This window comes from Dendrobates tinctorius, unplaced genomic scaffold (genome assembly GCF_039654945.1).
Source record: "Dendrobates tinctorius isolate UK_male_01 unplaced genomic scaffold, ASM3965494v1 ptg000065l, whole genome shotgun sequence".
Classification (NCBI taxonomy): domain Eukaryota; kingdom Metazoa; phylum Chordata; class Amphibia; order Anura; family Dendrobatidae; genus Dendrobates; species Dendrobates tinctorius.
In genome coordinates, this window is record NW_027361733.1 from 32002229 (window position 1) to 32017117 (window position 14889).

General features: G+C 41.1%; 1 protein-coding gene across 1 annotated transcript in view; it reads right to left on the reverse strand.

The window, feature by feature from the left end:
• Positions 1-3659: 3659 nt before the first annotated feature.
• COL20A1 (collagen type XX alpha 1 chain) overlaps positions 3660-14889 on the reverse strand; it is a 206061-nt gene continuing 194831 nt past the window's right edge. The window contains exons 36-38 of the mRNA XM_073580897.1: positions 8627-8704; positions 8408-8551; positions 3660-4628 (exon numbers count right to left, since the gene is read on the reverse strand). Coding sequence (XP_073436998.1) covers positions 4600-4628; positions 8408-8551; positions 8627-8704 — 251 coding nt within the window. The 3' untranslated portion in view covers positions 3660-4599. The remainder of the gene's footprint in view (positions 4629-8407; positions 8552-8626; positions 8705-14889) is intronic.

Below are 14889 nucleotides of genomic sequence, written 5' to 3' on the forward strand. Positions count from 1 at the left end.
TGATACGGCCCCCTATATACAAGAATATAATTACTATAATACTACCCCCTATGCACAGGAATAAAACTACTTAAATACTGCCCCCTATGTACAGGAATAAAACTACTTTAATACTACCCATATGTACCAGGATATAACTACTATAATACTACCCCTCATGTACAAGAATATACTGTAACTACTATAATACTGTTCCTATGTACAAGAATATAACTACTATAATACTGCCCCTATGTACAAGAATATACACAGGTGGTCAATATTGTTGGTACCCCTCGTTTAATGACAGAAAAACATACAATGGTCACAGAAGTAACTTGAATCTGGCAAAAGTAATAATAAATCAAAAATCTATGAAAATCAATAAATGAAAGTCAAACATTGCTTTTCAACCATGCTTCCACAGAATTTTAAAAAAAATAAAACTCATGAAATAGGCCTGGACAAAAATGATGGTACCCTTCACTTAATATTTTGTTGCACAACCTTTTGAGGCAATCACTGCAATAAAATGATTCCTGTAACTGTCAATGAGACTTCTGCACCTCTCGACAGGTGTTTTGGCCCATTCCTCAAGAGCAAACTGCTCTAGTTGTCTCATGTTTTAAGGTTGCCTTTTCCAGATGGCATGTTTCAGCGCTTTCCAGAGATGCTTAATAGGATTTAGGTCAGGGCTCATAGAAGGCCACTTCAAAATAGTCCAATATTTTCCTCTTAGCCATTCTTGGGTGTTTATAGCTGCGTGTTTTGGGTCATTATCCTGTTGCAAGACCCATGACCTGCGACTGAGACCAAGCTTTCAGATACTGGGAAGCACATTTCTCTCTAGAATCCCTTGATAGTCTCAAGATTTCATTGTACCCTGCACAGATTCTAGACACCGTGTGCCAGATGCAGCAACGCAGCCGCAGAACAAAACAGAGCCTCCTCCATGTTTCACAGTAGGGACAGTGTTCTTTTCTTGATATGCTTCATTTTTCCGTGAACATAGAGCTGATGTCCCTTGCCAAAAAGTTCCATTTTTGTCTTATCTGTCCATAGGACATTGTCCCAGAAGCTTTGTGGCTTGTCAACATGTAGTTTGGCAAATTCCAGTCTGGCTTTTTTATGATTTTTTTTTCAACAACGGTGTCCTCCTTGGTCGTCTCCCATGAAGTCCACTTTAGCTCATACAACGACAGATGGTGCGATCTGACACTGATGTTCCTTGAGCTTGATGTTCACCTTTAATCTGTTTAGAAGTTTTTCTGGGCTCTTTTGTTACCATTCGTATTATCCGTCTCTTTGATTTGTCATTAATTTTCCTCCTGGGCCACGTCCCGGGAGGTTGGCTACAGTCCCATGGAGCTTAAATTTCTGAATAATATGTGCAACTGTAGTCACAGGAACATCAAGCTGCTTGGAGATGGTCTTATAACTTTTACACTTAACATGTTTGTCTATAATTTTCTTTCTAATTTCCTGAGACAGCTCTTTCCTTCGCTTCCTCTGGTCCATGTTGAGTGTGATACACACCATGTCAGCAAACAGCACAGTGAGTATCTGTAGCCCTCTATACAGGCCCACTCACTGATTTGAAGATTGTAGACACCTGTGATGCTAAATAGTGGACACACCTTGATTTAACATGTCCCTTTTGTCACATTATGTTCAGTGTACCATCATTTCTGTCCAGGCCTATTTCATGAGTTTTCTTTTTTTAAAATTCTGTGGAAGCATGGATGAAAAGCAATGTCTGACTTTCATTTGTTCATTTTCAATGATTTTTTATTCCATTGTTACTTGTGTCAGATTCAAGTTATTTCTGTGACCATTGTGGGTTTTTCTGTCATGAAATGAGGGGTACCAACAATTTTGACCATGTGTGTAACTACTATAATGCTGCCCTATATACAAGAATATAACTACTATAGTATTGCCCCTATGTACAAGACTATGTCTACTATAATACTGTCTCCCATGTACAGTACATGAACATAATTACTATAATACTGCTCCTATATACAAGAATATAACTACAATAATATTGCCCAGTACATTCACATTACTCAGATACAAGTGCTTATCACAAAATTAGAATATCATCAAAAAGTTAATTTATTTCAGTTCTTCAATACAAAAAGTGAAACTCATATACTGTATTATATAGAGTCATTCCAAACAGAGTGATCTATTTCAGGTGTTTATTTCTGTGAATGTTGATGATTATGGCTTACAGCCAATGAAAACCCAAGTCATTATCTCAGTAAATTAGAATAATTTTTCAAGCTGGTGTTATAAAGTATTTTAAAATCCAAAATGTTGGCTTACTAAAATGCACTCATTACTTGGTCGGGGCTCCTTTTGCATCAATTACTGCATCAATGTGGCGTGGCATGGAGGCGATCAGCCTGTGGCACTGCTGAGGTGTTATGGAAGCCCAGGTTGCTTTGATAGCAGCCTTCAGCTCGTCTGCATTGTTGGGTCTGTTGTCTCTCATCTTCCTCTTGACAATACGGTCAGACGAGTTTGCTGGCCAATCATGCACAGTGATACTTTTGTTTTTAAACCACGTATTGGTACTTTTGGCAGTGTGGACAGATGCCAAATCCTGCTGGAGAAATAAATTTCCATCTCCAAAAAGCTTTTCGGCAGAGGGAAGCATGAAGTATTCAAAAATGTCCTGGTAGATAGCTGCTCTGACTTTGGTCTTGATAAAACACAAAAACACAGTGGACCTACACCAGCAGATGACATGGCTCCCCAAACCATCACTGATTGTGGAAACTTCACACTAGACCTCAAGCAGCTCGGATTGTGGCCTCTCCACTCTTCCTCCAGACTCTGGGACCTTGATTTCCAAATTAAATTTACTTTCATGTGAAAACACCTTGGACCAACAACATTCCAGTTCTTTTTCTCCTTAGCCCAGGTAAGACGCTTCTGACGTTGTATATTGGTCATGAGTGGCTTGACACAAGGAATGCGACACTTGTAGCCCATGTCCTGGATCCGTCTGTGTGGTGGCTGTTGAAGCAATGATTCTAGCAGCAGACCACTCCTTGTGAATCTTCACCAATTTTTTGAGTGGCCTTGTCTTATAAATCCTTCCAAGGCTGCGGTTATCCTTGTCGTTTGTTCACCTTTTTCTACCCCACTTATCCTTCCACTCAATTTACCATTAATATGCTTGGATACAACACTCTGTGAACAGCCAGCTTCTTTAGCAATGACCTTTTGTGGTTTACCCTCCTTGTGGAGTGTGTCAATGTCTGCCTTCTGGACATCTGTCAAGTCAGCAGTCTTCCCCATGATTGTGGAGCCTATTGAAACAGACTAAGGGCTTTTTAAATGCTTTAGGAAGCCTTTGCAGGTGTTTTTGTTAATTATTCTAACTTACTGAGATAATGACTTTTGGGTTTTCATTAGCTGTAAGACATAATCATCAACATTAACAGAAATAAACACTTGAAATAGATCACTCTGTTTGTAATGACTCTATATAATGAGTTTCACTTTTTGTATTGAAGAACTGAAATAAATTAACCTTTTGATGATATTCTAATTTTGTGAGAAGCACTTGTAATTGAAACACATGCCAGCTTTAAAAGAAAAGGAAGTATGTTCAAAATATAACTTTATTGTGAAGAATAATCAGTTTTGAAGAGCATTTGCACAGATCCTTGTCTTCATTGAAATATTTCCCACCCTACTATAATACCAATTATATTATTTAATTGTGTATATGTTGATGATTTAAGTCCACATTAAAATATTAAAATACTTAACTTGTGAATGGCACTGATCTGCAATACCGGACATAGCCCTTAAACGAGAGTGGCGCTGATTTTTTAAAAATACAAAATTCAATTCCTTCTAGCAATCTTTAGTCAATATCTCTACATTTTTGCAGTTAGGTCTGAAAACATTAGACATGGGAAAATCAAAATACTCTAGTGTGGGATGTTGATTGGCCTCTCTGTCGCCCATGGGTTGTCTTGGTATTTTGGCAAATTTATTAACTTACATGTCACATAATGAATATTAGCGGTTTTAGTGCATGAGTCATGATTGATGCCTTAGATGAAGACATTATGCTCAGTTCAAGATAATAGAAGATATATAAACATAATAATCTAATGTAAGAGAAAAAGGAGGCCACCAGCACCTCAACATACAGAAGAAACATCACCGCTCTTGTCAAGAGGTTCTACAGGATTAGAAAATACGGCTGCTGTCCTCCTAAAATAGCGCCACATTTAACTACAGGTTGTGAGTTGTATTGCAGCGCTGCTTTATTCACTTCAAGCTGTGTGGCAATACCATAGACAACCCGTAAATAGGAAGGATTTCTCGGAAGAAAGAAAATATATTTTCCTAGTCTTCTACAATCTATAAGAAGTTTTAACTTTTTTTGGTCACATTAGATAATCCCTTGATCCTATTTTCATGGCAGTCATAGCCTATCTACCTGAACCCAAAAATGTCATCATCATTTATGATTAAATACAAGCTAAAGACTAAACTCCCAACTTCAGGAAAGAAGTCTTGGTTTTAGATGGAGCTCCTCAAGGTAAATATATGTTCATCCATCCTAAAAAAAAAGGTGACATGGTGGATTCAGGGAATGAAAGTTGGGTCCTGAGCACCTAGAGAAGAAAAGGAGAATTGTGATGATCAGCTAATATTCAGGCCGCACATAAAGGGCAATATTTATCAAGCTAGCCTAATTTGTTCCAAAAACAGTCTTTTGTGACTTCCACCAGATGTGTAATGCCTGTCTTGATGAATTGGAACCTACGTTTACACCACCTATTACTTTACTTAGAAATGTACGGCACAATTTTGGTGCATTGTGTAGCATGTCAAGCCACAAACCTTTTCCGAAAAGCCATATCTCTTTTCAATAAGGTCACATCGCCTAATCGGAGCTAATGGGGATAGCCTCATTGAAAGGGATGGGGCTTATCAGAAAGAGGATGGGGTTTCACGTGTGACACAATGCACCAAAATTGTGGCACATATTTCTGAAACAAAGTAGGCCAAATAATAGGTGGTGTAAACTTAGGAACCGATTTATCCATGGCTCATATTTTGTACGATGCAGTAAGATGCACCACATTCATTAAGACAGGTGCACAGGGTTGGCTACAGGTTCTCGTGTGCCCTGTGCGAAAGAGTTTCAGTGGGCCTCTTTAACAGATGCCTTATGATGCATAGATAAGAAATATAGGTATAGTACAATGCAAAAGATTTCACTTCCTTCTTATATTACATGAGCGATATCTATTGTAAATTTTACAATAGCTCAGAAACCAGTGAATCCTCGCCACACTATAGTCCTCCAGATAGTATTACGGGCACCAGATAGTCCTCCATACAGTATAATGGGCACCACATAGTCCTCCTTACAGTATAATGGGCACCACATAGTCCTCAGTATAGTACTGTCCCTCCACACAGAAAGATACACCCACAATTTGGGCATCATATTGTTTGTGTATGGGGGCATCACACAGTGCAATGACCGACAGTATCATCACAAGAATATTGCACCCATTGTCACCTCTACACAGTATGAATGTCTCCCCTCATAGAAAAACACCCCCACATTGCTCTTCCACACATACAAACAGTATAATGCTCCTAGTGTCTACCCTACATGGTACAATGCCCCCAGAATGCTACCAACACAGGATGATGCCATATTTTCCCCTTCACACAATATGATGTCCTCATTGACCCTAACACAGAGTATGATACCCCCAGTGTTCCCCCACAAACATGTCCCACATTGCCATCCCATGCACATAAATAGTATTCTTCCCTAGTCTCTCCTCACACACAGTATGATGCCCCCAGTATGCTCCCAACACAGAATGAGGTCTCCATTGTCCCCTCCACACAGTATGAAGCCCCTATTGTCCTTTCCACACAGTGTGATGGGCCAAAGTGTCCCCAACACAGAAATATGGCTACACATTGTCCTCCCACACATACAAACAGTATAATGTCCCAAATGTCTCACCACACATACAAACAGTATAATGTCCCAAATGTCTCTCCACACAGAAAGATGCTCCACATTGCCCTCCCACAGATACAAACAGATATCTTGACTTCAGCAAAGCATTTGACAAAGTCTCTCATACAATCCTTATTGAAAAAATGATTAAGTATGGAATGGACAAGGCAACTGTTAGGTGGATTCATAACTGGCTTAGTGATCGGACCCAAAGAGTGGTCGTAAATGGCTGCACATCCAGTTGGAAGAATGTCTCAAGTGGGGTACCACAGGGCTCTGTCCTGGGCCCTGTATTGTTCAACATCTTTATCAACGATTTAGATGAAGGAATTGAGGGTAAACTGATTAAATTTGCTGATGACACAAAGCTAGGAGGGATAGCTAATACTAGAGAAGAGAGAGAGAGGATTCAAAAAGATTTAAATAAACTGGAGAAGTGGGCAGCAACTAACAGAATGGTTTTTAACAGGGAGAAATGCAAAGTACTACATCTGGGCAATAAAAATGGAAAAAGCATATATAGAATGGGAGGAATAGGGCTAAGTGACAGCACATGTGAAAAAGACTTGGGTATACTAATAGATCACAGACTGAATATGAGTCAACAGTGTGATGCAGCAGCAAAAAAGGCAAATGCAATTCTAGGATGTATTAACAGAAGCATACAGTCTAGATCACGTGAAGTCATTATTTCCCTCTACTCCTCTTTGGTCAGACCTCATCTGGAATATTGTGTCCAGTTTTGGGCACCACATTTTAAAAAAGACATCAACAAACTGGAGCAAGTTCAGAAAAGAGCGACCAGAATGGTGACCGGTCTGCAAACCCTGTCTTATGAGGAAAGGTTGCAGGATTTGGGAATGTTTAGTTTGCAAAAGAGAAGACTGAGAGGAGACTTAATAGCTGTCTACAAATATCTAAAGGGCTGTCACATTGTAGAAGGATCAACTTTATTCTCATTTGCACAAGGAAAGACTAGAAGCAATGGGATGAAACTGAATGGGAGGAGACACAGATTAGATATTAGAAAAAACTTTTTGACAGTTAGAGTGATCAATGAGTGGAACAGGCTGCCACGAGAAGTGGTGAGTTCTCCTTCAATGGAAGTCTTCAAACAGAGGCTGGACAGACATCTGACTGGGATGATTTAGCGAATCCTGCTTTGAGCAGGGGGTTGGACCAGATGGCCCAGGAGGTCCCTTCCAACTCTACGATTCTATGATTCTATGATTCAAACAATATGATGCTGACTGTGCCTTGCTCCCACAGTACGATGCCCCCAGTATCCTCTCAACACAAAATGTTGCCCCCGTTGTCCACCCCATACAGTATGATGCCCCAATTGACTTCCTCCACAAACTCTAATGTCCCCTTTGTACCATGCACACAGTATGATGCACCCATTGTCCCCCCCACACAGACAGATGCCCTCACATTGCCCTCACACACACATGAATTATAGTGCACTCAGTGTCTCATTCAGCACAGTATGTTGCATCCATTGTTTCCTCCACACATTAAGAATCCCCCTATTGTGCCATCCACACAGTATAATGCCCCCATTATCCATTGGTATTGTGCCCCACCACTCCTCTGGTAAATTAGAGAGGAGATCTCCACTCTATGCTGTATCTGTTCCTCCTGCGCTGAGCTGTACAGGTGAATGGTGGAGCGTATTCAACTGCATCTGTGTTCTAAGGACACAGATACTATTGTAAGAAGGACATGACGATGACCTCCTGGAATGATGTGGCAGCCTTACAAAATCCATGTCTGTCTGAATGAACCAGGAAGGTTCGGATACATAGAAGATTTGGATTGAGATGGAAAGAGATCAGTTGATATTTATCATGGTGACAACCTTGATTTTCCCTTCTACCCTTGTCCCAGTGAATTCAATATATAAAATGTAACTGTCAGGGTCAGTAGAACTTGCAGAATAAGGTCTGTGTCTGCCTCTGTCTCCTCCACTCTCCATTGAATCCTATGAGCAGCAACTGTCAACTCCTACCTCACTAATGGGAAAATCTGTTTTCACTAAAAACTGATTTTACCCATCATCTGAGAGTAAAAGTCCATTCCAGAAAAGGGAAGAAGCAGATTTCTTTTATAAGACATATTACAAAGTTGCTTATTTTCATGTGCATTATTGATGTATGATATAAGAATTAAAATGAAAGTTACTGTTTAAACCAATGGACAGGAAAACCAACTAGGCCCCATTGACATTGTCTGAAAAACTGATGTTAATAATGGGAGGAAAATTAGAAAAAAAATAATGTCACCTCCAGTATTAGCAATTTGACATATTTTTCATGACTACCAAAACAAGTGATCATACAAAGAGATACAAGACTGTAGTGTCCATAGGAAGCTGCAATGGTTTTTCTTTGGTGAAAGTACCTAGAAAGCATGGAGCTGAATGACAGTCCCCTGATACTCCAGAAGGTCCATGATGGCCAGGGATCCCAGTAGCTCCAGGAGGACCAGGTATCCCAGGAGAGCCTATAGGTCCTGGATTTCCAAAAACTTCTGTTCCTGTTTGACCTACAACATATATGAAAACCTAAGAACCAGAAGATCTTTATTATTACAGTGGACCTATGACAAAAAAATGCTGACCTATTACACCTGGAGGTCCTGAGGGTCCTTCTTTGCCTTGCCCCAGAGCACCCTTCTCTCCCTGATATCCTTTAGGTCCTACAATATATGAGATAAAGACTACAGTTTGTACATTAAGAGATGAAACACCAAATACATTTGATAGACCACCTACAGATTATGTACCTAGTAGTTCCAAACTTAAATCAAGATGGTCATTCCAAACTTTAATCAAGATGGTCAAAGAAACAATGGACAGGTAAAAGTTTAGACTGCATTTGGTCAGTATGGTCAGGGTCTGTTTCAGACAAAATGAGGCCCTTAGGCAAATGTTAAAAGTGGGGCCTCAAATTATAACATTTTGAACCATCATACACTAATATTTGGATTGCATTTACATGAGCTGACTTGAGGCTGTTCAATTCATTTGGCTCTTGTTTACCGGCTTCTTTACAAGAGATGACGAAGAATGATGAGCACAGAACAGTCACTAATAGATCAATCTGTCCCCATACAGTATCATGTTATCAGTAGCACATCTGCAATTTACAGTGGGCAATGTGCTGCTGAGAACAATGATTTTTATTCTGGCAGAAACAATTGAATCACCCTATGAATGAGCAGCATTTTCCTCATTCGTAGGGTGATTGCTGACATGTTTACACCTCTCTTCAACGATGATGGTATTTATAAATGCGGATACTATATATAGATATAATATGTGACACAAATGTTGCACATTAGCACACTTCATGTTACACACATGTATATACACTTAGCACACATACAGCACATACACGCATACATATATGTATAAACAGAGCACATGTATACAAAGAGCACATACATACACACATACATAGAGCATATGCATACAGACCCCTACAGTGGCATGCAAAAGTTTGAGCAGCCCTGGTCAAAATTATATTTATTGTGAACAGTTAAACAAGTTGAAGATGAAATGATCTCTAAAAGGGCTAAAGTTAAAGATAACACATTTACTTTGTTTTTTTAGGGGGACAATAAAGAATATTTTGTAATTTATAAATTAGAAAAAGGAAAATGAGCTGATATAAAAGTTTGGGCACACTGCATGATTAGTACCTAATAGCGCCCCCTTTTACAAGTATAACAGCTTGTAAATGCTTTTTGCAGCCAGAAAAGAGTTTTTCAATGCTAGTTTGAGGGATTTTCATCCATTCTTCCAGTTCTGTGAGATTCCTGAGACGTCTTGCATGCATTGCTCTTTTGAGGTCTAGCCACAAATTTCCAATGATGTTCAGATCAGGGGACTGTGAGGGCCATTGTAAAATCTTTAGCTTGTGCCTTTTGAGGTAGTCCAAAACCCTAATTTGTCCATCTTTTTAGTTAACACCAACAAAGTGAAAAGGGGGGGTATATACGGGTGCTGTCATGGGTTCTGGAAAAACTGGCTACAGATAAGTAACTTTGGCATTTTCCCTTCACCCATGACAGCACATCTCAGAGATTTATGGAGAAACGAAACACCTAGGGAGGCACCACCCTTTGCAGTACCCTTCTACCAAAAGGTTAGGTCAGCAGAGGAGGACAGATCCAGTCTATAGTGGTTAAGGAATGTAGAAAGTGAGGAACACCCCTTACAAATTTGATCAATAGACACCTCTGCATTTTCTGCCTAGGAGGCTGCAATGGTGCTGGTGAAGTGAGATTTGATGCCCTCTGGAACCATCTCATCACTAGCAGAGTAAGGTAAACTAATTGCCACCCTGATCCACCTTGCTATGGTACTTTTCAATACCTTACACCCTTACCTGCTGCCCTGAAAGGCTACAAACATGGACTGGCTTTTCCTACACTGACTGGTTACCGACATGTGTTCTATCAAAGCTTTCCTGACATTGAGGTTCTGAAAGTTTTCCTCCCCTGAATTTCTAGGATAAATACCGAAGAAAGGTAGGATAATCTCTTGACTTGTAAGGAATTTCATGGCTACCTTGGGGAGGTAGGCCGGGTTAGGTCTAAACCCAATTCTATCATCGTACACCTGAGTATAAGGTTTTTTTTAAAGGGCTTCAATATTGCTAACCCTACGGGCCAAGGTCAGTGCTACCAATATTACCATCTTTAAGGTAAGGTACTTAACCGATAAATCCTGTACAGGCTGAAATGAATTCTTGATTAACACCTCCAGTACTAATTTCAGTTCCCATGGGGAACCCTTGGAATTGGAACTGGTCTAGATAGATCTGTGACAGGATTTTATAATCCTCGATATCCATCTATTAGCTGCCAGATTGCAATTGCTTAACGCTCCCAGAGCTGAAACTTGAACCTTAAGGGTATTAGTAGCTAACTCTAGCTCTTAACCCCCTTTGGAGAAATTCTAGAGTGAAAGTAATTGAGACTTTCCTTCCCAAAGTCTCTCCGGGAAAAATCCCCAAACTTTTTCCACGTCCTGTCATAAATTTTTGTTGTTATTGGTTTCCTGCTCTTCAATAAGGTGCAGACTAACCCTGGAGATAATTATTTTCAACTCAACAGTGCCCTCTCAAATTCTATGCTGTTAGATGGAAGCATTTCACTTGAGAATCACCCACTGTACCCTGCATTAGAAGATCCGGGATCTCCGATAGGATCGATAGGATGTCCGGGATCTCCGATAGGACATCGATGTTAATATCATTAAGGAAAATCAGATTGGCCAGAATGGAGCAATCAATATCACCTTTGCCTGATCCTCCCTGATCTTCCTCAAGACTGCTGTGATCAAGACTATCGGAGGAAAGGCATATGCTATCCTGAAGTTCCAAGGAATCTGAAGGGCATCTGCTGCACAGGGGTTTTCTTTTATATTTAAAGAATAGAACCTCTTCACTCTCCTGTTCAGCTTGTTGCCAAATAGGTCTATCTGTGGTAATCCACACAAGTATACTATCTACTGAAACACCCGGGAACTTAGGGTCCATTCCCATTGTTTAAGTTTGCTGCAGCTTAGGAAGTTTGCTTTGGTGTTTTCAATCCCCTTTATATGCAATGTTGTTAGGGATAGAAGGTGTTGTTCTGCTAGATGAAAAATACTGTTTGCTTACATTAGGGAGTGGGGCTTCGTTTCTCTCTGGTGATTGTTATTCGCCACTGTAGTGTGGTTTTCTGACCAAGAAGGGAAGTCGGAAACCCTTTAAGTGCGCTTTCTACTGCCCACAACTCTTAGGTTTGAAGTGTGACCGCCCTCGTAAAGAGAACAAGAACCCTGTATTGTCTGATCTCTCACGTGCACCCCCCAACCTGGTTTATTCTCATCCGTTGTAATGTCGCTCACTGGCCCCATCCATTGGACCTCTGATATTAGGGTTGCCCTGTCTATACAATATAAGAGGGAATTTCTGGTTACCAAAAAAAGTTCTACTTTTCCTTCTAAATGCCCTTTTAACAGCTTTTGTGCAGATATTTCCCACTGATGCCACCTCGTATACAGCTGGGCCCACCTCACTGCTGGGATGCAGGATGTCAGAGTTCCCAACAAGCGTTTCTCAAAGTTATTTTTGGACTTTATTGCTTTTGAGGGTAGAACTACTATCTTCTCCTTTTTCCCTTCAGGCAAAAGACAAGTTTGTAACTCGCAGTTTAAGATGAGACCTAGAAAAGACTGTATTTTCATCAGAATTAATTTTGACTTGTGTGAATTTATAATCCAGCCAAGCTCTTTTATTTTAAGATGACTTTGACTCCTCTCAATTGTGCAGCACAATGCTCTTCTGATTTTCCCACAATCAGGAAGTCATCTAGGTATGAAATAATGAGAGTATTCTGAACTCGAAGATAGTCTGGCATCTCGGCTATCACTTTGGTGAAGACTCTTGGTGCCCCAGACAAGCCGCAAGCCAAATGGAAGGGCTTTGAACTGATAATGCTTTATTTCTTCGTATACAAATATAGCGACTCTCTGGAACTTTTGATGGTCTGGATGTGTCAGGATATGATAGTATACATCCTTTAAATCTATTACCACCATATAGCAATTCTGAAACAGTAGGTTGAGGACCGTGTTTATTGATTCCTTCTTGAAGGCATAATATCAGGATCCTGACAGCGCCGGCGTACAGCCTCCGCTGAGCAGGGATTCACCCGCACTGTAGGGACCCGTGGGGAACAGAATAGCCAGAAAGTATAGGTGCACAGGACCTTAGTGATGCAGTTTAGCAAGCCGGCACGGGGCCTACGGTCATGTGTCTGCAAGGGGGCGGGGCTTAGCATCCTGCTTTCACAGAAGACAGCAAACTCAGAGTCAGGCAAAAACGGAGGTCGTTCACAGTACGGACAGGGAGGTACAGAAGGGGTAAACAGACGGGAGGTCAGACAAAGCCAAAGGTCATACACAAGAGGGCGACGCGGTACCAAGGGGACGAGCAGAGAGAAGTCAGGTCACAAGCAGAAAGTCATACACGAGAGGTAGAGCAGTACAAGAGGGACAGGCAGAACTCTTAATAGGGTCAGAACCGAATCAAAACTGAACAAGCAAGCAAGATATCAGGCACAAGGCACACGTACGCACAACGTCAACTAACTCAGCCGAGGGCAGGAGTATAACTGACACCGGACCTAGGTCCAGTGAGCATTAAATAGCTGCCCTCTGCCAGGGAGAGGCGGAATAATTAACCCCCAATCAGACGAGGAGGGGCCAAAGCGAAACCCCGTCCTGGATCATGACACATAGTATTTTATGAATCTGTTTAGTCTCTTCAAGTTTATGATGGTTCTGAATGTGTAGTCTGTTTTTTTACAAAAAAAAAGGGGTGATAGAATCCTCTTCGTTTTTCTTCTTTTAGTAATTCGTATGAGACCTGAATCTATACCAGAACTAAGACCGCGGTCTATAAGGCTAATTGCTCTTCTGATGACCTTATGGGGGCTGTCAGTATGAAGGTTCATCAAGGAGTCCGACAAAAATCTATTTTCAAGCCTTCTCTTATTATATTAAGAATCCAGTTGCTGGAAGAGATGTTTTCCCAGGCCTGGATGAAGAGGGAAAGCCTTCCCCCCACCTGTGGATTGTCATAATCTTTTCTGGGTATGCCACCTCCAACGTCACTCGGGTAATCCCATTCCTAGCATGACTTGCCTGTGACGTAAGTGGAGCCCACTGCTATATTCCTACCTGACCCCCTGACTTGACATTGCTCGCCAACTTCCGATGCACCTGTCGCAGACCGATGCGGCACTGGGCTAGAGATATGCCAAGCATCTGTCGCCCATATGCACGCATGAGCCCCTAAGGAACCAGCGGATGGCACTTCCAGGACCTGAAGGCGGGCGTTGCAGGCACACAGCCTGCTCTTCCAGAGGCCGGGACAGGCCTGCGTAAGTATCTTCCATGCCTTCTTTTATTGCATGCTTCAGCATTATATTTCCATCAAGGACAGGAAACCAACTGATGTGGGGGAGAGGTACCGCCCTTTTATTTCAGTAGGGTTCCTGTCCTTGGTGGGTGGAGCCCTCTCTCAAATATGCTGTCATAGGTGAAGGTAAAGAGCTTTGTTTCTGCTCTTAAAAAAGCAACTTCGTTTTTGACATGTATTTTCTTAGGCTCTTCATAGAAACCTATAAAGAAAAAAACACCAACCTGCAAAGTTCAACAGCATCTTTAGATGAACAGTGGGTTGGAATTTTCATGAAATCACATCCACTTTACTTGGACAGTTAAACTAACAGATTTTCTGCACACAAAAAAATGCTGCATTTATTGAACATGTAAACTTGGACAAACTGCCCAAACAAAGTTGATGTGATTTCATAAAAACTCCTACCAACTGTGCTTCTAGAAAAGTGGTACAATGCACATTCAAATGCAGGAAATTCTATTATACTTGACAGGGCTGCCTGCTGCTCATAGCTATTGCTGCTGACTCTAATAATACTGATTAGCACTAGAGATGGGCGAACCTTTAAAGGTTCGGTTTGGATGGGCGAACATCTCGGTGTGCGCCGAATGGTTTGGCAAACATAACCGAGCCCCCTTGAATACAATAGGAGGGAAACTCAAAAGCATAGACAACACCTTAAGGGGGCCAAAAAGCTCCCAAAACAGCTCAAATTAGGGGCAGACAAAAGGAGGCATCAATTGACCCAGAGTACAATAGTATAATTGCGCATCATGGATGCATGGGACAGGGCCTGTGACAGGGCTTGGACCAGCATTTTTAGCTTAAATATTGATCAGTTACAGGTGGATGACTGAGTGGTGAAGGTCTGGTGCTCCGAGAGGCCTGCCAAATTCAAGCAACACACATGAAGGAGACCCAAAT